We start from the raw sequence: 23,890 nt of genomic DNA on the forward strand, positions 1-23,890 counted from the left end.
TATGTTTGACATCTTAAATGACCGTGCCCCACATGAAAAACCACAATGATATGGTCTATAACCAACACAGCACGTACTTCCTTGCCAGGCATGTGTCTATGGAATAGCCTTCCCTTGGAGATCAAGCAAATAAAAAGTAAAAATAGCTTTAAAAAGCAGGCAAACTTTTTCATTTGGCAAGGTAGTCTAAGTAAGGGAAACCACTCCATTGCCCCTTGTGCCCCTTCTGCCTGTCCGGTGTATTTATGTGAAGGATCGGTATGATGTGCAATTAATAGATTGTTTTAATGTGAAATGAATATGGTTGATTTAGGGTTAGCGAGAAGTGTGTTGAATAGTGCCACTTTTTAGGATGTCAATATAAATGAATGAATTTATGGTTGTTTGTCATTTTGTCTTGTCTTTTAATAATGTGTTATCGTTTTTACCATCGAGGTGTCACGTTCATCACGTTCTGACCTTAGTTCTTTTGTTATGTCTTTGTTTTTGGTTGGTCAGGGCGTGAGTTTGGGTGGGTAGTCTGTTCTTTTTTCTATGTTGTGGTTTTGTGTTTGGCCTGGTATGGTTCTCAATCAGAGGCAGGTGTCGTTCGTTGTCTCTGATTGAGAATCATACTTGGGTAGCCTTTTCCCACCTGTGTTTTGTGGGTGATTAATTTCTGCTTAGTGTTTTTCGTCACCTTACAGAACTGTGTCAGTTTCGTTTCATTCTCTTTGTTATTTTTGTTTAGTGTTCTGAGTTGAAATAAAATCAACATGAACACATACCACGCTGCGCATTGGTCCGATATCCCCTACTCGTCATCAGACGAAGAAGACAACCATTACACGAGGACCACTTTGGAAATAAGCTTTTTAATTCATACTTTCAAGTGATAACCTCTGGGTCCACATTGTACATGTTGTTGTATATGTATGTCGCCCAAAATAAATTCAATTTAATTCCATTCAAGGACATTAGATATTGAGATGAACTGGTTTTAGAGTATTTACATGGTGCATAGGAAGTGTAGTGTACTGTTTTTCTGTATATATATGAATTACAAACCAGCCTTTAACTATTTAAATCCTGTTTCTAGTCTATTAGTTATAATGTGTAACCATTGATATCCCAGGACCAAGATTGGTAAACACTGTTGAAGTGTATAATTGTAATACATACAGTTGAAGTCGGAAGCTTACATACACCTTATACAAATACATTTGTTACGGATACAAGTATCCTGTGTGTGTATCCTGTGTGTGTGTGTTTCTTTTCTCTCCTTCTCCCCTCACAGGTGAAAATCATCACTCCCCAATCAGTCAACAATCAATCATCAATCAGAAGACACACCTCCTCCTGTTTCCTACCCTATCACAGTTCCTTCCCCATGGTTTAAAAACACCATCAGTGGTTTGCTCTAGAGCTCAATCTCTCTGTAAATGCCACGTATGTAGATCTCGCTGTTTCACTCTCTGTGTATTGACCTCTCTTTTGGTTGAGCACCTCCATAGCACTTTGTCATCACCTGTGAGTATTGTTTTTGGTTATGGTGTTTCTTTGCTGGTGGGGAAACCAAGACAAGTCGCCCATGGGCATACACTACCCGTAGGTGGACTTTGTTAAATACACTAGTTAGAACTAGGTGGACCACCCACTGTATTTTTGGTTGGTTAGTTAGCTGTTGTTAAAGTAGGCTAGTCTAGCTTAGGGGTGTTTTTGAATACTTATTTCTTTCCTTGGGTCCAGCTCAGCCCCTTTTCCTGCTCCCCCCATTACCGTGTGTTTATTAATAAACCTTGAGTTTGACGGTAGATTTCAGTTGTCGTGGTTATTTCGTTCACACTTTTACTTTGTCACAATTATAATTTGCATGGGTTATGTTACGGGTCTCATTACCATCCCCCCCTAGACTGTCGGGCCAAAAGGGATTCGTAACAACATTTAAACTCAGTTTTTCACAATTCCTGACATTTAATCCAAGTACAAATTCCCTGTCTTAGGTTAGTTAGGATCACCACTTTATTATAAGAATGTGAAATGTCAGAATAATAGTAGTTATTTATTTCAGCTTTTATTTATTTCATCACATTCCCAGGGGGTCAGAAGTTTACATTCACTCAATTAGTATTTGGTAGCATTGCTCTTAAATGGTTTGACTTGGGTCAAATGTTTCGGGTAGCCTTCCACAAGCTTCCCACAATAAGTTGGGTGAATTTTTGGCCCATTCCTCCTGACAGAGCAGGAGGCTTGTAGGTATGTTGGCCTCCTTGCTCGCACAACTTTTTCAGTTCTGCCCACAGATTTTCTATGGGATTGAAGCCAGGGCTTTGTGATGGCTACTTCAATACCTTGACTGTGTTGTCCTTAAGCCATTTGCCACAACTTTGGAAGTTTGCTTGGGGTCATTGTCCATTTGGAAGATCCATTTGCGACCAAGCTTTAACTTCCTGACTGATGTTTTGAGATGTTGCTTCAATATATCCACATCATTTTCCATCCTCATGAGCTATCTAGTTTGAAGAGCACCAGTCCCTCCTGCAGCAAAGCACCCCCACAACACGATGCTGCCAACCCTGTGCTTTACATGATGGTCGTTATGGCCAAACAGTTCTATCATCAGACCAGAGGACATTTCTCCAGAAAGTCCAATCTTTGTCCCCATGTGCCGTTGCAAACCGTAATCTGGCTTTTTTATGGCAGTTTTGGGGCAATGGCTTCTTTCTCTGAGCAGCCTTTCAGGTTCTGTCGCTATAGGACTCGTTTTACTGTGGATATAGATATGTTTGTACCTGTTCTCCAGCATCTTCAAGGTCCTTTGCTGTTCTGGGATTGATTTGCACTTTTCGCACCAAAGTACGTTCATATCTAGGAGACAGAAGGTGTACTTGCGCACTATTGTTTGTACAGATGAACATGGTACCTTCAGGGTTTGGAAATGGTTCATCCTTGGGAGCAAGACTTATGGAGGTCTACAATTGTTTTTCTGAGGTCTTGGCTGATTTATTTTGATTTTCCCATGATGTCAAGCAAAGAGGCACTGAGTTTGAAGGTAGGCCTTGAAATACATCTACAGGTACACCTATTGACTCAAATGATGTCAATTAGCCTATCAGAAGCTTCTAAAGCCATGATATAATTTCATGGAATGTTCCAAGCTGTTTAAAGGCAGTCAACTTAGTGTATGTAAACTTCTGACCCACTGGAATTGTTATACAGTGAATTATAAGTGAAATAGTCTGTCTGTAAACAATTATTGGGAAAATTACTTGTCATGCACAAAGTAGATGTCCTAACTGACTTGAGAACTATAGTTTGTTAACAAAAATGTGTGGAGTGGTTGAAAAACAAGTTTTAATGACTCCAACATAAGTGTAAACTTCCGACTTCAATTGTACATGCTGACACAGCATCATTCAAAGACTGGAATTTGATAACCCTGGTATTGGATATGACTGAAAAAGACATTCATACCTGAACTGCACCTTTATTTGCCAAGGTAGAGTACATGATCAGTGAATATATTAAATGTACAGACTACAATGTAGGGATCTCATGCAAGTGAATAACTACATGCATAAACAATCTGAATCCCTGAGACAACGTTTTATTATATTCTACTCAATCCATAGGCTTTGGGTTCATACACAGATCGGCAAGATAGCTAGCTACACATCCATAGGCATACAGGTATTTTTATCCTCCACTGTACAATAAGCAAGAACATAGCTACGTTGTACACTCAATTTGCAGTAAATGCTTTAGCTAGCTAGATTCTTTGCATCCACTGTCACAAGACAGCCTGGTTTGCTGGTTTCAGGTCTCCCTAAAACATGAAACAACCAGAATTACAATTTCATACTCATGTCACAACACCCATAAAGCTAACTGGCTAATGTTAGCTAGTCAGCTAGCTTGATAAATCGTAATTTTTGTAAATTAACTTTATGATAAAAAATATGTATAATAATTTGTCGCTACATTAACTAACATATTCCTGTCAACTGTAAATGTTTTGCATGATTCGTTATGACATTATAATCACTTCCATTTGCTTCGATTCTAGTATTTTTGTCACCCTCAACTTTGTGCAGTGCCGCACGGACTTTGAACTTTCCTGCACAAGCAAAGTTGTCTACTCGTACCTAGCTATATAAAGCGGTTACCTATGTCAGCAAGTCTCTGTTGTCATTATCGAATAACTCAGTGCAAGTAAATTTGGACACGAAGTTTGAAGCAAATGTGACTCGTTAGCCAATTCGTTCTGTCGCCAAACAGTTTTCACAGGTTAAAGCCAGAACAAATGGAATGTCAATCCCACCATCTGTACCAATCTTGTCTTTTTCTACAGGTGTTTGTCCACCATGGTTGTGCCTTACCCGCTTCTATCAGTGCAGCCAATGCGGGGGCTCGTGGATGAGAAGATCCAGGTAGTTGTGAGGAATTTACCTCCAGCGCTCTCGGTGACACTGCATTCCCTTCATCGCTCTGAGGATAATGACTTTTGGGAGGCATTCGGCCATTACACCAGCAACGACCAAGGCATGGTGACAGGTAAGGTTTGTGACCGCCGACCGGGCTGACAGACAGGCTTCTTGGATGTAGTCTTGGTCTAACTTCGGTATGAAATCCCATATATACTCTTGTTTAATTCAATTACACGTTGTCCTGTTGGTCGCCAATAAGATCAGCACGCGCTGAAACATGAGATGCTGGCGGCTGGCCAATATTTTTGCCTGCTAGTTTGCCTTCTATTGTCATCAAGTTAGTACATTATCACTGTACAAAACAGAAAACCTTGAGTAAAAGATAGCAAAATAGATGTTATTAAAACCAATATGGTTGTTTGTAGCTCCCTCCAGTAACCACGAGCAAAACAGTTCCTTGATTTTAACTGGTGGTTTTATTCTGTAGTTTTAGTCATAATTATCACCTTCATGAGAACTAAAGTAAATTAAAATACAGTTAAGCACACTCTTACAATTTTCTTGTTTTATGAGTGACTTATTAGCTTGACACAACTCTGATGTGCATGGGGCGGCAGGGTAGCCTAGTGGTTGGAGTGTTGGACTAGGAACTGAAAGCTTGCAAGTTAACCCACTGTTCCTAGGCAGTCATTGAAAATAAGAATTTGTTCTTAACTGACTTGCCTAGTTAAATAAAGGTAAAAAAAGATGCAGTGCCTTAGACTGCTGCGCCACTCGGGAGCCCCTGTTGAAAGACTGACAACTCTTAAAAACGAGCTCTGACTACAAAAAAAAAAAATTAATGGTCATCCAACTACAAAGTCCTAGTCAGAAACTCAAGCCTCTTTCTCTTTTCTGTTTATGTAGTTGCTAAGGATGCCAGTCTTGGAGGAACATATGAAGGAGCAGAGCCCATGGGTCTACTGTGGAGCATGCAGCCTGTTCCAGGCAGTCGGACAGGCCTCAGGTAATACACCAAAGCAACTCAATATTTGGGGTCAATGTTACATAGGATAAACACATCATTTAGGGTGACTGGGCCTGGCTGGACAAGTCAAATAAACTCTCTGTCTCTCAGGTTGAGAAGGATTGATGTCCTCACTCCTATGGTGGTTCACATCTCTGTGTACAGTGGGCACATGGCTGAGGGCTTCAGCAAGCAGTCTCCTCTAGCGATCGTAGTCACAGAACGATGGTACATGGCACCGGGTGTGTGCAGAATTGACATCAGGGAACATGGAGTCCGAGGGACCCTCTTTTTACCCCCAGGTCCTGGACCCTTCCCTGGGGTGTTGGATATGTGGGGAGGGGGTGGGGGGCTGGTGGAGTACCGCTCCTGCCTCCTGGCGTCACACGGTTTTGTTTCCATGGTGCTAGAGTACCTTTCCCATAACAAGAACAGAAACTCAGACATCGAATCAACAACCTACTTTGAGGTGATTCTCATACTGTGTGTGCCTACATGCTTGTGCTTGTCTTAATGTTCAGAAATGGCCCTGAGAGGGCAGAGTCCACTCCTGTGACTCATTATCCAGACTCACTGTTATATTACATCACCTCACGTTATATTACATCACATCCGCTACATTGGATCCTACATTGTATCTTTATCACTTGACCTTGAGCTCTATCTCTCTGTTATGTAGAAAGCTTTCAGGATTGTGCAGGAGCACCCTCTGGTGATGAAGGACAGAGTTGCTCTGTTTGGTCTCTCCTTAGGCGCGTCAGTCGCCCTCAACTTGGCAGCCTACTCCAAAGACATCAGCGTGAGCCTCTCCCTCCTACTCGTTTTCCTCCAGATTGGAGCTTTGTATTTATAGAGTGAATTCAGATTCAGTCATCTTTAATGTCCCAACCCTGACCATGTGCATATGCTTAAGAGTTTGTTTCGTGTGTAAACAATAAATACTGTGTGTATTCCAGCCCAGATGCTGTGTGTGTATCAGTGGGTGTCACATCCACCGGCTCAACCAGTCTTTCAGAAAAGTGTTGAACAAGTGAGTGGTGTGTGGCTGAAAAATAAACCCAAATCTGTTCAAAGTGAAGGTGTAGGTACCGTGATTATCGTGAAGTGAAGGTAGTGATTATGGAGCTTGTGACATACAGCCCAAATGAAGAAACGGCGACTAAAAACATAATTATTTATTGCCAGGGATGGGTATAAGATCCGATTTGATGAAGAGAGCCGTGTGGTCTGGAGAGACATCAGTCTGCCTATCCCAACCGACCTTGGAGAGAAAGTGGATGTAAGTCAACACACACAAACACACACAGTGGGTTTGTTTACTCATTGCTGTGTCTTCTGACAGATGGGGAGGATAAAGTGTCCATTGATGTTGGTCGTCGGGGAGGATGATCAGAACTTGGCGACAGTGGAGTCTGCCAAGGATGTGAGTACACACAACCATGATTACAAGCTACCTATGAAATCCATCACTTTCATTGACGCTGAATGTTACCTCTAACTTCTGACCTACAGATGACCCAGATGATGCGTGCAGCGGGCAACGAGCACCTACTGACCAATCTGCAATACCCTGATGCTGGACACCTCATTGAGCCGCCCTACACACCCCACTTCAGAGCCAGCAACTTCATACTGCCTCAAACACGACAGAAAGGTACTGTACACACAACTCACACCTATAGTATACACACCTGAACTAAGATATATATATATGTATATGTATATGTATGAACCAATTCTTTACTTCCAATGTAACTAATGATTGTGTATGTGTTGCAGTGATGGTGTTGTGGGGAGGGTACACCAAGCCGCATGCCGATGCTCAGGAAGACTTTTGGGAAAAGAGCCTTAGCTTCCTACGGCAACACCTCTACCCCAGCCCTGACTCTGTCCTTAATGCCAAGCTGTGATGTCACACCCGAGGAGCATCAGGGCCTAGTATGATTGACTAAGCTATAACTGTTCAAATAAATTAACATTTAAAATATGATAAAGTCTAAGCCTTTGGGGGGGATGTGAGGGTTCTACTAAGCTATCATGGAATTGTTTTAGTCATACCATAATTTTGCTATTTGATTTAGAATTGTAGGACTCCCAAGCCAGGTGTATGCTACATGATTTTGGCCCCGATTTAGCTCTCCCAGACAAGTTTTTGAAATTGAAGACCAAATCCCCATGTCGTTGCCTACTTGAGGCGTTTGGCCGTCACAACGCTCATTTAATGTGAGCGGGCCAGATACACAATCTGAGGGCTACTAATCTCATCTTTGAGCAGTCCCAGACGTCCCGATATTTTCAAAATGTTTTGAGAGCGGGTGATCAGCAATAGCCAATGAGAGCTCGCCAGAGAAGAAACCAGTGAGATGATGATATTTCTCATCACCCAGAATGTGAGCTACTACTACTATTACTACTACTACTCAAAGTATGTGTTTTTACTTGCCTTTAACCAAAGCGTCAAATCGCTGCAGTTTACAAGCAAAGTTATTCAATTCAAAATGCTAGATATTTCAAGTCAGTATGGCAAGTGTGAATGTCTGACAAACGTTTGAGGCTCGTTGTAGCTATGTTAACAATCTAATCACATAATTATTTTCGCGAGACTGCGTGGTATCGAGAATCTAACGACCAAGTGAAGAATCTTGTAGTGTGTGACCCCTGTCTTTGCCATGTCGTTTAGTGTGCGCACCACATTGTCAAGAGAAAAAAACGTCAGGAAAGACGGTTTAATGTGAGAGGCTCAGCGAAGTTAGGATTTGGAAAGTTGTGTAGTGTACATCTGGTTTTAGGTATTATTAAAAAAAATGATGACATAAAATATTGAATTTGGGCTTTACTACTATAGCCCATAGAAACGCATTGAATATAACACATTCATAAATGGCAAAAAAGACAGTCCAAAAATGTATCATAAGGAATAAGATTTTTTTTGTGAGAAGACCAATTTTCGAGATTTCTCAGTCTGACAAACACCTCAGATGTGCAATGTCAACATAGGCGGATGCGGTGGATTGAGACACACCCCACAAAAAAAACATTTATCTTGATGGGGATTATTATGTTACTTAGATTTACGCACGGGTGCATCAATATACTCTTAAGGATTAATATGTGTGAAAAGACTGAGCCATCAGACCAGTGGACACAGCTGTACAACATACATTGAGGGCTGATGAGGAGTGTCCACAGTAGTAGGTCAGTCTCTCATTCACTGAACTGCATGAGTTTCAACCTGCCAATAGGTTTCAGGCACAGGTGTTAACACTAACTGCCATAGTACACAGATGATTGATTCTATTTTTTGAATCATAAGGAAATAATAGAAAATGTGTTGTCTATGATGTTTATAATAAATCAGAAGAATAGAGCACTATTTGGTCATTATTTTGCAGTTCTTCAATATATCACACTAGGATGATGAATGCACATGTGTAGTGGTGGGCAACAGATGAGTCCTGGGCCTGTATTCCAACATCTGAGTGGGACTGCTGATCTTGGACAAGGACTTCCCTGTCCATGTAATCTTATTCATTATGATCAGAAAGCAAGAACTGATTCATTTTCACAATATGGAGGGAGAAGGAGGGATGGAAGGAGAGAGGGATAGTGTGGAGGGATGGAAGGAGAGAGGGATAAGAACTTTACAACCTCTGGGTATCAGACAGAAATATAATTGGAATTTATGAACACTGATTAAATAATGACTTGACATAATGGTAAGCAATACATTTTTGGACCAACCTTTACTTGGTGGTACTTTTCTAAATTCCTGACTTGGAAACCATCGCTGTCTCCATGGCCAGTTGCAGGTGAAACGTTGGACTTTAGAAAATGCTCCGCTATTATTTTAAATATTTTCCCATTGATTTAGACAAGTGAGTGTCATTCAAAGCGATGCTTGATTTCCTTGATACGTTCATGACATGCAGCACTTTGGGGTGGACACCTAACCATCTCACAGAGAGAAGATTTAAAGTAGACAAGATGGCGGCATACACATTGTTTGATTACTTCATGGAGCAAAAATATCTACATTTTTAATAACAAAGCATTTTTTACATTCCAATGTTCCACCTGTCACTAGCCATGGAAGTTTAGAAGATTTCCCTGCCTGATAATGTCACGACTCTACCGAAGGTGGCTCCCCTTCCCGTTTGGGTGGTGGTCGTCACCGGCCAACTAACTGCCACTGGTTTTTTTTTTCCCTCCCCCTCCTTGTCTGTTTATTGGTTACACCTGTTGTAGATAAGGTTATTGGTTGGGCTTTATTAGCCAGCCGGCCCGCCTGCTCTTTGTGCGGGATTGTTTTATGTGTACTCGTTGTGCACGCATGTATGTCACGACTGTTTTGTTTACGTGAGCTGTTTTTGGATACGGTTTAGTTCCCCTGTGGTTTGGGGTATTTGTGTTGAGTGGTGTCTGCTTTTTCACCTGGTTGGTGTTTTAAAGACGTGCCTACTCTGAACTCTGTCTCCTTCGTCTGACTCCTTCCTCCACTACACCCCGGGCATTACAGAATCCCGCACCGGTAAATATGGAGTCAGCAGGGGCAGCGGCCAACCCCCTCCCATCGATGGAGGAACGTGTTCTCCACCACACCACCGTCCTCCATCGGATCCGCCATGGACCAAATGATGGAGAGAATGGACCGATAGGAGAGGAGTGGTCTCCTCTCTCCACCTTCGGCTTCCCCAGCTCAAGACTCCCTTTCTCCTCTCTCCCCATCCCCCGGCTCCAGCGCTCTCCGTCTTGCGCTCCCGAGGGATTATGATGGAGCGGCGGCGGGGTGTCGGGTTCTTACTCCAACTGTAGTAGGGTCCACATAGATACTAGTCATGCTGGTGTAGTCTATAGCTGAGCTGGTTAAACTGTGTGTAGGGCCCTTCAAAGTCCTGAGGAGAATAAACGAGGTGTGTTATCGATTACAACTCCCTTCCTACTATCGTGTTAACCCCTTGTTTCATGTGTCTCTCCTCGGGCCGGTGGTAGCTGTTCCCCTGCAGGACGGTGAGGTGCCGGAGGTCCCTCCTCCCCCTCTGGACATCGAGGGTTCCCCGGTGTACACTATACGGGCCATTCTGGACTCGAGACGACAGGTGAGGGGCCTGCAGTACCCCGTGGACTGGGAGGGGTACGGTCCGGAGGAGAGGTGCTCGGTACCGTTGGGGGACATTTTGGATCTGTCGATGTTGAGGGATTTCCATTGCCTCCATCCGGATCGCCCTGCGCCTCACCCCCCGGGTTGACCTCGAGGCCGGTGTCGGCGCGCCGCGGGAGCCGCGCGTTGGGGGTACTGTCACGACTCCTACCGAAGGTGGATCCCCTTCCCTTTCGGGTGGCGCTCGGCACCGGCCTACTAGTTGCCACTGATTTTTTTTTCCTCCCTCTCCTTGTCTGTTTATTGGTTACAACTGTTGTAGATTAGGTTATTAGTTGGGCTTTATTAGTTGGCCTGCTCTTTGTGCGGGATTGTTCTATGTGTACTTGTGCACGCATGCATGGATATGGTTTAGTTCCCCTGTGGTTTGGGGTATTTGTGTTGAGTGGCATCTACTTTTTCACCTGGTCGGTGTATTAAAGACGTGCCTACTCTGAACTCTCTGTCTCCTTCGTCTAACTCCTTCCTCCACTACACCCCGGACATTACAGATAAATAACAATATAGCAGTAAATTATAAAATAGCCTCCACCAGTCTTGCCTTACAATCAGTCTGTCAGTCTTGCATTAGAATAATAAGGGTTAAACTTACTCTGCCAAAACGCACTGTCCTCTGGTCAAGCATTGTCAAAAATGCTTGATGTGGCATGCCATATTCAGCTCTTTCATATGAAGAGATCACGTCTGTTGAGAAGACAGCGGCAGGTCAATAGCCACTCCTTTGCAGGTCTTTCATGCCTGCTGTACCAGTCTCCTTGCAGTTCTCACAATGGAGCTCTGGCAATGCCAATTTCGAATGACCTAAGGAGAGGAATGGGTCAGGAAAGTTGATTGATTTAAAAGTCAAACATATTGGAATAAGACAAACTAAATAAAGAAATACTGCATCCTTACCACTCATAAGTCTAACAGACCTGTCAGGACAAACCCTAGTTGCCTGTTGTGGACACAAGCCAAAATGTGCAGTATCTCTACAGGCAGAATACGAGCTAAATAAAAACCTCAGATCAGAATACATTAACAAAAAAGGTTATTCAACATGGCAAGGAAGGCAAATAAAATGAGTGATCTTTAAAACAGTACAAAACTGGATTGGAGAAGGGCTGCCGTCAATTACTGTGATGCCTGCATTGCGAGGCAGTGGCTGCAGGAAGCCTTTAACTATGGCATCCCGATTGTGGATGTTACGGATACAAGTATCCAGTGTGTGTGTGTTTCTTTTCTCTCCTTCTCCCCTCACAGGTGAAAATCATCACTCCCCAATCAGTCAACAATCAATCATCAATCAGAAGACACACCTCCTCCTGTTTCCTACCCAATCACCGTTCCTTTCCCTTTGTTTAAAACCCCCATAGCATTTTGTCATCACCTGTGAGTATTGTTTTTGGTTATGGTGTTTCTTTGCTGGTGGGAAAAAGGGGAACCAAGACAAGTCTCCCATGGGCATACACTACCTGTAGGTAAACTTTGTTAAATACCCTAGTTAGAACTGGGCGGACCACCCACTGTATTTGTGGTTATTTAGTTAGCTGTTGTTGAAATAGTCTAGTTTAGGGGTGTTTTTTTTGAATACTTATTTCGTTCCTTGGGTCCAGCTCAGCCCCTTTTCCTGCTCCCCCCATTACCGTGTGTTTATTAATAAACCCTGAGTTTGACGGTAGATTTCAGTAGTCGTGGTTATTTCGTTCTCACTTTTACTTTTTCACTATTATAATTTGCATGAGTTATGTTACTGGTCTCGTTACCATCCCCCCCCTAGACTGTCAGGCCAAAAGGGATTCGTAACAGTGGACCACAAAAATGGAATGCCTGGCTCTGTCACAATTGGGACAGAAGAAGGGGCACGGAATGCAATTTCTACCGTGCACGACAGTTGGGTTGGAAGCGCACTGTTGACATCTGGGTGACGATCCTCTACTGCCAGCCAGTTATCAATGAGATATAGCCTCGCATCTTTACACCATTTTGAAGACATTTGCTGTCTGGTAGCCCAGTTTGATGAGGCCGTTGAGTGGTGGTGGTGAGGCCTCATCGTGGACATCGGAACTGTCCAAGAGCTCCTGCTGTTCTTGGAGCAGGGCATCTGTCCAATAAATAACTGAAAGATTAAGAAAGTATCGAAAAGTGGCAGATCTAGGTATTATGCACTTGAATCATCACACAACTGAGTCAAAGGACCAAAGCAAGAGGAGCGTGGCAATCAACAATGGTCGCGTGTCACGAGCCGTGGAAGCCGAAGACTGCGGCCTCCCGCAAAGCAGTCTACTATCCCAATGAGAGGTCCGGAGCAGATACAAACAACTGATAGTTTCGCCACCCTGGAGTCTGATCTTCCTGCACCTTCGTCGCTGGGGGTACCTGTGTCTGCGGCCGCTGTACCTACTCCTACTTCCTTCCCTGTGATTTTCAATTCAACGTCAGCAACCTTCTGTCCCTGCTCTGGATTAAATAACTTTTCTGCTTACTTAAAAAAAAACACTTCCAACCTCATCCAACCTGGCTGGAATGGTATTTATTTAAATGTAATTACCCCCTGTTTCAGGCTCCACAATCCCTCACTTATGAACTCATATTGTTAATCAGATATAATAAAACAGAGTATAAGTTTACTTAGTTACAGTTCTATTTAAAATGGGGATATTGTTTAGTCATGTATTCATAAAATTCCTAACAATCCACCCTAAAACGACAAAACAATTCATACCATCATTAAACACTGTATGGAAACTTCAATGATATACTAGAATAAAACAAATCAATACATGTATTTACACACAATCAACTTCAATGACTGTTCTAACCTACATCAGAATCTTAACTCTACTTATCAGGATTTTCTGTTACAATCTTCATGAAAAAACAGTCTATACATTGAAACAAGAAACCATCTAAATTCCCTAAACATCAAATATGGTCTCCTCGCGAGTGAAAGGATCCGGATTCTTCTATTACGTCCGGAGCCATGCATTCATCATTCCACTGGTCAGAGCTTAGAATGGGTCCATGGAGATGAGAACTTTCACACACGGAATCAAAACACATCCGCACAAAACTAACAAAGTCACACAGGTGAAGGTAGCTCATAACACAGTAATTATGACATTTTTCCATCTTCCAAACACACTGTCAACCCAATTAGCCAGTGACGTATCCACCCCTGAGTTCACTGCCAACTCGTGAGCTAGGGTGTGTAAACCAGCCAAGGCATTGGCAACTGATCCATCCGGAGCTGTGTCATTGGGGACCAAACTACCTCCATACACTCCCACCCTTTTCAGCCAGTAAACATATCCAAGACTATTCTATTCTGTGAAGGCATTCATTACACCTCTGATATAATTGATGAAGCGCTGTGGATTATAATAGATATAATTGATCCAATCCACGTTCTCATTGAGAGTAGACCACCAAAAAATACTTCTTGGCTACTCATGCCAAGAATATAACATATGCATATTATTCATAGATGTGGATAGAAAACACTCTGAAGTTTCTAAAACCGTTTGAATCATGTCTGTGAGTATAACAGAACTTATGTAACAGGAAAAACCCAGAGGACTAACTGTTCAGAATTATTTTATTTTTTTTCCATCTCGCTTCCCTATATTGTCTTTGCCATTGGAAATATACTTGCAGCTCCTACATCTTCCACACGATATCGCCAGTGTTTGGAATATGGCTGAGGTTATTTCTTTGTCTTAGCAGGAAGTAGGTCAACTCGGAACGCGGGACCCTTTTGTGAGGTGCTCAATATGTGTAAAGCAGAGCTTTTTTCTTTTCGTGGATGTATTGAATACAGATTGCCCCGTCTACAATTTGATCGATTGTTAACGTTTTAAAATACCCAACGTTGTATTACAAAAGTAGTTTGAAATATTTTGGCAAAGTTTATAGGCAACTTTTGAAATATTTTGTAGTGAATTTGCATTTTTCTAAGCTGTTTTTTTCTGGATCAAACGGGCTTTATAAATGGACATTTTCGACATATGGACGGAATTAATCGTACAAAAGGACCAATTGTGATGTTTATGGGACATATTGGAGTGCCAACAAAAGAAGCTTGTCAAAGGTAATGCATATTTTATATTTTATTTCAGCGTTTTGTGTAGCGCCTGCTACACTAGCTCTTTTGTTTTGCATGCTATCAGATAATAGCTTCTTATGCTTTCGCTGAAAAGCATTTTTAAAATCGACATGTTGGCTGGATTCACAACGAGTGTAGCTTTAATTGAGTATCTTGCATGTGTGATTTAATAAAAGTTTGAATTTTATAGCGTTTAATTTGAATCTGGTGCTCTCCATTTCCCCAGGCAATTGGACACTTGAGACGCTAGCGTCTCACTATCCTCAAGAGGTTGTAACCTCTTGCTGTTAGGGGGCAGTATTTTCATTTTTGGAAAAAAAACGTTCCCGTTTTAAACAGGATATTTTGTCAGGAAAAGATGCTAGAATATGCATATAATTGACAGCTTTGGATAGAAAACACTAACGTTTCCAAAACTGTAGATATTGTCTGTGATTATAACAGAACTGATGTTGCAGGCGAAAGCCTGAGAGAAATCCAATCCGGAAGTGCCCCACGTTTTGAGAGCGCTGCGTTCCCATGGCTCCCTATTCAGCTGTGAATGTACCATCAACGAGCTTATCTACGTAGCTTTCTACGTAGTCCCCAAGGTGTCTACAGCATTGTGACGTAGTTTTACGCATTTCTGTTGAAGAATAGCCGTAGGCGGCCACATTGCGTAAGTGGTCACATGGTGGCTCCGAGAGATTCTCACGTAAAATACAGAGGTAGCCATTACTCCAATCGGTCCTAGTGAAAAACGAATTGTCCCGACGGATATTTTATCGAATAGATATTAGAAAAACACCTTGAGGATGGATTCTAAACAACGTTTGCCATGTTTCTGTTGATATTATGGATTATTTGGAATATTTTTCGACATTGTGGTGACCGCAATTTCCGGGCGATTTCTCAGCCAAATGTGAAGAACAAACGGCGCTATTTCGCCTACAAAAATAATATTTTGGAAAAAATTAACTTTGGCTGTCTACCTGGGAGTCTCGTGAGTGAAAACATCCGGAGTTCATCAAAGGTAAACGATTTAATTTGATTGCTTTTCTGATTTCCGTGACAAGTTTGCCTGCTGCTAGCAAGGCATAATGCTATGCTAGGCTATGATAAACTTACACAAATGCTTGTCTAGCGTTGGCTGTAAAGCATATTTTGAAAATCTGAGATGACTGGGTGATTAACAAAAGGCTAAGCTGTGTTCCAATATATTTCACTTGTGATTTTCATGAATAGGAATATTTTCTAGGAAGATTTATGTCCGTTGCGTTATGCTAATTAGTGTCAGATGATGACAACGGTCCCGTTCATGGGATGGGGTGTCACTACAGGTTAATATCTCCTGTCCAAACCTCAATGTATCATATCTCCCCCTATTTAGTATCAATGATAAATAGGATGGTTTCCGTTGTAATACCAAATCAATAATAGCCAATTCAAAAACTTCACAGCCAAATGTAAAACAGAATCCTGAATCACTTTCTCTTTTCTCACTGGAGTTTATTTCCCCACTCCCCATAATTTGTCCTGCCTCCATTCCAATTCCTTCTCTGTGTTTCAAACTACAATTATGTCCAAGAACTATAAACTCCATTATAATTAATTTACCTTAAAACTAGTATCCCAAATGACCACAAATTCATTATCCAAATGGCCGTCCCCTGAGGCTGATCAGACCCCAAAAGATAGCCATGATAAGGTCAAAGGTCATACCACCCTTTTATAGTCATGTTCCATACCACATTAGACATATTAAAGAACCCTTTATCCTTCAAATAAAAAAAATCACTTGTGTAATTAAAACTCAGAAAATAAAAACACATACAATTCCGTATGTGAGCGTGCCTCTTTAAAATACCTTTACACTAAAACAAATAGTCCTAACAAATGTTTTATGTGTGTATATTTGCAAACCTTAATGAAAAAACAACTTCCAGGCCCTTTTCAATTTGGTCGTTTATGGCCTCAATCTCATCCACTCTCCCCAAGATTATAGTCCCAGGAAACATCCAAAAGAGACAATAAAACTCCCATTCTCCCAGAAAAAAAAACACAACGCTTAACTAGCATTCACTATGCTACATCGATTCAGAAACTCAAAAGTGAACTATAAACCAAACATAATGATAATTCCTCTTTACCTCAAATCATTAATCATAAGTTTTAAACAACGTCAATGTATATGTATACTTAAGTGAACATGCTACCCTTAGATACATTAGATTAATAATGTTCAGGTTAATTGTATTACTTTTTCCCTCTGTCGCAAATGTCGTACATTTCTCAGTGTAAGAAATCAGTAATTTAATCCCAGGTATTTAATAAAAATGTAAACGTATTCTCCCATGGCTCCTTCAACTTACATATTTTAGATAACTTCCATCAGTCCCAGAAGAAGGAATCCTACTTAAACACACCAGAATACAATGTTTAATTAAGTTAAATCAACTCCTAAAATAAACGGCAAAAAAACAAACTATACAAGAACTCCCTACTATAATGGTTCAGATGACAAAATTACTCAGACTCATGTTTACATCTCAATAAAATAAAACGGTCTGCATGTTTTTTTTAAAACAGCTGATGCCCTTGAGACAGATGGCTATGTATCAGGGGAAAAGCACAAATAACCAAATACAACCTAGCTAATTTCCCAAAACATATGCAATTGTTTTTTACTATTGAGGTTGCTTTTCAACATTAATACCCTGACATTGTTCCACATAATGGAAACCGATTATAATGTTAGACTACATGAACTTTCCTGCTCAAATGAACTGGTGTTACTTAAACAATCAAACCAGGAATCAATAACCATCAGAATCCATTATCACAATGTTTTACGATTCAAACGTTCAGATCTCCCTTTCTTACAGCCAAAGATAATCAAATAAACGCCACAAGTCAATGATGCCCACTTAGCGAATCTGTTGCTAGTTTTTAGCATCTTTCCTGACTACCCTGACGACTTACGTCGTACGTTTAAAAATGTATTTGGACATTTTTATCAACTTCGGAAAAGTGACTCAAAACAATAATGCACGCATTTTCCTTCTAAATGACAAACAATTTTCTCTGTCATCCCCAGTCACAACATCATTGCCGTGGCGACAAAAGTGCCTTGTGAGTGATGTCATCAACAAGCGCATGAGTCCATGCCCATTCCGCAGTGACAAATTATTGTTGGCTGTCTGCAGCAGGGTTCGATAAACCAAACCTAATTTATCACATCTGTTGGATCTTGAATAGAACTTACTACATCAATCAACCAAAAATGTACTGCCAGAAGTACAGAAAAGAGTGTACCTGAACAACGGTCAAACCAATTTGAGTAACGTTATTGTTTATCAAATGTAATGATGCAGTTTTACGTTATTCCATAACAAATCTACCTGCCTCTAACAACTTACTCTGAAAATTAGTAGCCAACACAGCAACTAACTCTTATTACTTTCAGCATTTTAATTGTCTCCATTCCCAATACCTTATTCAAACAGATCATTTAGTGAACAGATATCGTCTTACCTCAAAATTCGCTTCGTTATATATATTTTTAAATGTATTAGTCACTCAATTTAACCTAAACAATCCATTAAAGTTCAATGTCTATCTTATACAAACACTAGCGACCAGGCCGGGCCTCTCGCATTGCAGGCAAAAATCCTACCACTGATCCACGAATGCTATTTGGGTAGCCAAGACTCTCCGCAAATAAACCCATCCTACAATTGTCTGTATTCGTAACTTCGGCATCGGAACAACAAATAGCCCTAATTTCATAGCCCAAGCTTTTCCTCAGCGAGGATTCTCATGAATCTCGCTCTCTTTGTATCTGACCCTTTTTTTTCTCCCGATTTACGCCTCTGACCTTCCCCTCAGTTAAATTACAGTCTCGGTGGTGACATTTGCAGGGAGTGTTACACTCCTGGGCGAAGTGTCCAGTTTTGTTAAAAAAAAATGTTTTATCTGGGTTGGCGCCCCACCTTGGGTTGTGCCGTGGCGGAGATCTTTGTGGGCTATACTCGGCCTTGTCTCAGGATGGTAAGTTGGTGGTTGATATCGCTCTAGTGGTGTGGGGGCTGTGCTTTGGCAAAGTGGGTGGGGTTATATCCTTCCTGTTTGGCCCTGTCCGGGGGTGTCATCGGATGGGGCCACAGTGTCTCCTGACCCCTCCTGTCTCAGTGCTGCAGTAGTTTGTGTCAGGGTCAGTTTGTTATATCTGGAGTACTTCTCCTGTCCTATCCGGTGTCCTGTGTGAATTTAAGTATGTTCTCTAGTCCACCTGGCTGTGCTGCAGCTCCAGTTTCAACTGTTCTGCCTGTGATTTATTATTATTTGACCATGCTGGACATTTATGAACATTTGAACATCTTGGCCATGTTCTGTTATCTCCACCCGGCACAGCCAGAAGAAGACTGGTCCTAGGTTTTGGCCTTTCTAGGGAGCTTTTCCTAGCCACCGTGCTTCTACACCTGCATTGCTTGCTGTTTGGGGTTTTAGGCTCGGTTTCTGTACAGTACTTTGAGATATCAGCGGATGTACGAAGGGCTATATAAATAAATTAGATTTTCTTTTCTTTTTCGTTTGACTCACCCTCTCCGCTTTTCTCAACTTTTTTCCTTTTTCTATCTCTATTATCCCTCCCTCGGCTTCAGCAGGCTTCACATATGGGTGGTGATATTGCAGGTAGCTCCTGCAGCCGTATTCTCAAAACCACTATTTCATCGACAGGATTACCTCTGTATTCTTGGTATACTCGAGATGGATATAGTTTGTTACCCTAACCCGCGCACAATTCGCTAACTTTTTCATCTGCGGGAGCGGAGGGCAGCGCATCTTGGCTCTTTTTGGGTTTCCTCCTATTTTCACCCTCAACTCTCTTTTTTGCTTCTGAAAGCCAAGCTCCGGCTGTGTACAACCCCTGTTTTATTCTGCTTCTTCACATCTTTTCCACATTCCTTATGTATCTGTTTTATAAGCAATTCTAGTTTTTCAACATTCAGACTCCCATCAAATTCATACCGCTTACTTCATTTTGGACAGAATTCTATGTTTCTCTTATCTTAATGCTCCATAAATCGCTGGTCTCCCGTTAATACCGGGACCTCCTTTGATGATTTACTAGCCATATTTGATAAATCCTTGCCGTTACTTGTAGCTATGGTATTTAATCACTTATCTATGCCTTTCTATTTTTTACCTTCTATGTGTGTGTATTTCTATGATCTATGTATGTGCTATATACCGTTACCTAGTTACAATCTGTGTATGGACTTATATGATTCTTCTCCTTTCTGGAAACTTCGTCTATAGATTTGACTTTTGATCAGACATTAAATTGCACCCGTATACAATTATAAGCTCATTATAAACTATTGTTCCTTGGGACTGTCAACGTTAAGATCTCACTTCTCTAGACTAGGTTACCCTCTCCACCTTTTTGGATATTACTTTCTTTAAGTATTGAATATTGAATTGTTTGTACCAAACAAACGTCCTATTTACCCATACCTACTATATCCCTTCCTTCCTTCCGTTATATTTATTTGTGGTAGAATTCGTTACCTCAGGTTTTTACGGACCTGCCTTGCTTTCTATCGATTTTGGTTCAACTACAAAGTAGTAACCTAGTGTATTTGTTCAGAATATTCAAGCACCTATCATTGATTTAATTCTAAGCTTCTTTAGAACATCCAATCAAAAATATATTCCTCCCAAATTCGAGAATAAAGACTGTTTACCGTCGTCCTGTAGACTGGGAAAAGCAATGCCGGTTCGATTCCGTCACCTTTTCTGTCGACCTCAGATAGATAGATATACACACACCGACCTGTTCTTTAAACCTCAATTCAGAGGCCAGGTCTTGAAATAACGAGTCCAGACCAGTCCGTGCACGGCTTTCGGCTCTACCCTCAGACGACAGAGGCAAGTTTGTGGAAATCTGCTCTAAGGACCAATTGTTACTGTAATTTCATTATTTCCAATATGTTTTCGTTAATTGAATTCACTTAGTCTATTTTATGAGAATTTGTAAGATTCTTATTTGCATAAAATAGACGGCGACCAGTCTTATCAAAAATAGATAATAGTATTTATTCTCGGAGCGCGCTGCCATGTAACCACGAACAACAGTTTATATACAAAATATGACGTCACAGGTTCTAGAATGAATCTCCTCCTCCCGACCAAGACAGAGCAAGTTTAAAAGTTCATTCCGACCCACTAGCGCACACAGGACACGCAACATAACTGAATTAACTCTTGACCCCTCACCATTATCGATCACCACTTAGCTGACAGTTCTAGTTAACAGAACCTGGGAATGCACTAACTGCCTTATCTAAAACACCCCAGAGCTAAGTTTTGTCGGTTCAACCATAGGTTAAAGACCTTTTCTGCTTACTTAAAAAAAACACTTCCAACCTCATCCAACCTGGCTGGAATGGTATTTATTTAAATGTAATTACCCCCTGTTTCAGGCTCCACAATCCCTCACTTATGAACTCCTATTGTTAATCAGATATAATAAAACAGAGTATAAGTTTACTTAGTTACAGTTCTATTTAAAATGGGGATATTGTTTAGTCATGTATTCATAAAATTCCTAACAGCAATGTACATTATACCAGTGGCATTGGTAGACAATGTAAGTAACCTAGTTTATGTCCCTGAATGCCTCTGCTGATCCTACAGCTATTGTATGCAAAAAGCATGTGCATATGAACCAGACTTATGCTGTTAGCACTGAGGCGGTGTGCCCTAGTAGGAAGTCCACTGTGTGCAGCTCACCCTGCGCTAACATAAATAACATGAGAATGTTCTGCTAACCTTCCCAGTAAAGCAATGAAAACAAGCAAGCATCCTAGAAAAGTGCTCAAAATAGCCCACGTTAATATAATAACTTGCTAGTAACATTCAAATTCGGAATATATCTGAAACTGACTTAGATAATACCTTTGATACCGAGGTGGCAATACAAGGTTATAACATTTACAACAACAAAAAAACAGAAATGCCAATGTTGGTGTAACTGTTTATATTCAGAACTTCATTCCTGTAAAGCTTAGAGGATCTCATGTTAAATACTATTTAAGTAATATGACTACAGGTTAATCTGCCTCAACTAAAGACCATGCTTGTGGGAAGCTGCTATAGACCACCAAGTGCTAACAGTCAGTATCTGGATAACATGTGTGGAATTCTTGATAATGTATGTGATATCAACAGAGGTATATTTTATGGGTGATATAAATATTGACTGGCTAACATCAAGCTGCCCACTCAAAAAAAAGCTTGAAAACTGTAACCAGTGCCTGTAACTTGGTTCAGGTTATCAGTCAACCTACCAGGAAAGTTACAAACAGCACAGGAATGAAATCATCAACATGTATTGATCACATCTATACTAATCCTGCAGAAATTAGCTTGAAAGCAGTATCCAAATCCATCGGATGTAGTGACCACAATATAGTAGCCATATCTAGGAAAACCAAAGTTCCCAAGGCTGGGCCCAAAATAGTGTATGAGGTCATACAATACGTTTTGTAGTGATTCCTATGTTGTTGATGTAAAGAATATTTGTTGCTCTGTGGTGTGTAATGAGGAGCAAGCAGATGCTGCACATGACATAATTATGAAATTGCTTATCCCAGTTACTAATAAGCATGCACCCATTACAAATGTATGTAAAAACTTAAATTCCTGTGGACTGATGAGGAATTGAAAAATGTTATGGTTGAGAGGGATGATGCAAAAGGAATGGCAATGTACTGTAAATTGAGAAATAATGTAACTAAACTGAATAAAAGGAAGAAACTACACTTTGAAACAGAAATTACATAAAGAATGATAGTAAAAAGCTTTGGAGCACCTTCAATGACATTTTTGGGGGAAAGGCAACTCAGCTCCATCATTCATTGAATCAAATTGCTCATTCATCAAAAATATTGAATTCCTTGAAGTGAGAGTGAAAGAGGTGAAATAATTATTGTTGTCCATCAACAATGACAAGCCATGGACGATATTGCCTATTTGCCATATCTTCAATTTAAAGCCTACTGGAAAGTTGTCGTGGAAAATTGCAAGATGATGTTATAGTGCTTGTAAGATTATATTAGAATCTTTGTATTGCATTAGAATGGTTCTTTTATTCGACAGAATATAATCTGTCGACTATTGTGTGTGTGTGTTCCACTGAGGATGGGCCTCTATGAGATAGCACTGGCTGTTGTTCTGTGTATTTATACTACCATTCTCACACAAGTCATTTGCTGAAGGCCCAAGCTACACTACTACACCATCTACTGGTATAACGTCGTTATCGAATGCCGTTCTAAAACAAGCTCTAGACTTTTATTTTGGAAATGAAATCAGAAGCTGCAAAGCAACTCTTAACGTCTTGGGCTAAAGTTGCTTGATTGATTAGCTAACTTTGAATAGATACGTTCGGTTCATGTCCTTTACAGATGCCACATTCCTGACAAAAGTTTGTACGTATAAAAATATCTGTAATCGAGTAAAGGGAGACGTAAAGTAAGAATTGAAGGTGTAAATGTTCATTGATAGTCGTAACATAATGTGTGTACTTTTACAGATTTAATATAAGTTACGTTTCATATTTCATGCGTTACTAACATCACGTTAGTCAGCGACGATTTATTTGCATACAAAAGAGCTGAGCAGGTTTGTCAAATGCTGTTGGTAACTTTCTACATAAATGAATCTCCCATTATCTTGTATTTTGTTTTCTATGTTTAACTTATTTTGTGTCAAATGTGTTTGAAGTTATTCAGGGGGGAGGTGGGACGAAAAGGGAAAAATTAACAATGACTGAATGTTTTGTCTTCCATTTTCTGTGAAATTAAGTTATAACATATAACTTATATATTTTTAAACGGAATCTACAATTCTACAATTGAACCTTTTGTGTCCATTCTGATTCACCACCAGGGGGTGCTGTGAAACTGTTCTGTTGCTGTTAGGACCATGGGGTTACAGCAGGACATCAGCACACCACAGCTCTTGATACATGAATGTTTAATAAATATGCAGTACATTCCTTTCAGTTACACACGTCATTGTTTAGAGAAAGTGTCTGCATACCTATATTGATATCAGTACCATTTTATTTCTAGATGCATGGAATTAAAAGTGTGCGATAAAGTGTAATTGTGACCAAACATTTAAGGTGACCTTATTGGATTTCACATAACTGTATAAATGTACTTCATCATTCCCCATGATTGTTT

General features: G+C 40.7%; 1 protein-coding gene across 2 annotated transcripts; it reads left to right on the plus strand.

Moving 5' to 3' along the window:
* The first annotated feature begins 1,497 nt into the window (after positions 1–1,497).
* LOC139399219 (bile acid-CoA:amino acid N-acyltransferase-like) lies at positions 1,498–7,771 on the plus strand. Of its 2 annotated transcripts, XM_071144732.1 has the most exons (10): positions 1,498–1,509; positions 4,331–4,533; positions 5,313–5,412; positions 5,524–5,881; positions 6,092–6,211; positions 6,369–6,442; positions 6,598–6,691; positions 6,755–6,835; positions 6,925–7,066; positions 7,192–7,771. In XM_071144732.1, the coding sequence occupies exons 2-10, from the start codon at positions 4,344–4,346 to the stop codon at positions 7,320–7,322; spliced, it is 1,290 nt and encodes a 429-aa protein (XP_071000833.1). In that variant the 5' UTR covers positions 1,498–1,509; positions 4,331–4,343; the 3' UTR covers positions 7,323–7,771. The 2 variants fall into 2 exon arrangements, with proteins under 2 accessions (XP_071000833.1, XP_071000834.1); XM_071144733.1 differs by lacking the exons at positions 6,369–6,442; positions 6,598–6,691.
* Positions 7,772–23,890: the final 16,119 nt, after the last annotated feature.

Source organism: Oncorhynchus clarkii, unplaced genomic scaffold (assembly GCF_045791955.1).
Source record: "Oncorhynchus clarkii lewisi isolate Uvic-CL-2024 unplaced genomic scaffold, UVic_Ocla_1.0 unplaced_contig_319_pilon_pilon, whole genome shotgun sequence".
NCBI lineage: Eukaryota > Metazoa > Chordata > Actinopteri > Salmoniformes > Salmonidae > Oncorhynchus > Oncorhynchus clarkii.

What these genes read in the sequence shown, in the direction of transcription:
- LOC139399219 (XM_071144732.1), top strand. Translation starts at nt 4,344, where the DNA reads ATGGTTGTGCCTTACCCGCTTCTATCAGTGCAGCCAATGCGGGGGCTC. An exon ending in TTCAGAAAAGTGTTGAACAA is followed by an intron (nt 6,443 to 6,597) that starts GTGAGTGGTGTG and finishes ATTTATTGCCAG; the next exon opens with GGATGGGTATAAGATCCGAT. An exon ending in GCCTCAAACACGACAGAAAG is followed by an intron (nt 7,067 to 7,191) that starts GTACTGTACACA and finishes TATGTGTTGCAG; the next exon opens with TGATGGTGTTGTGGGGAGGG.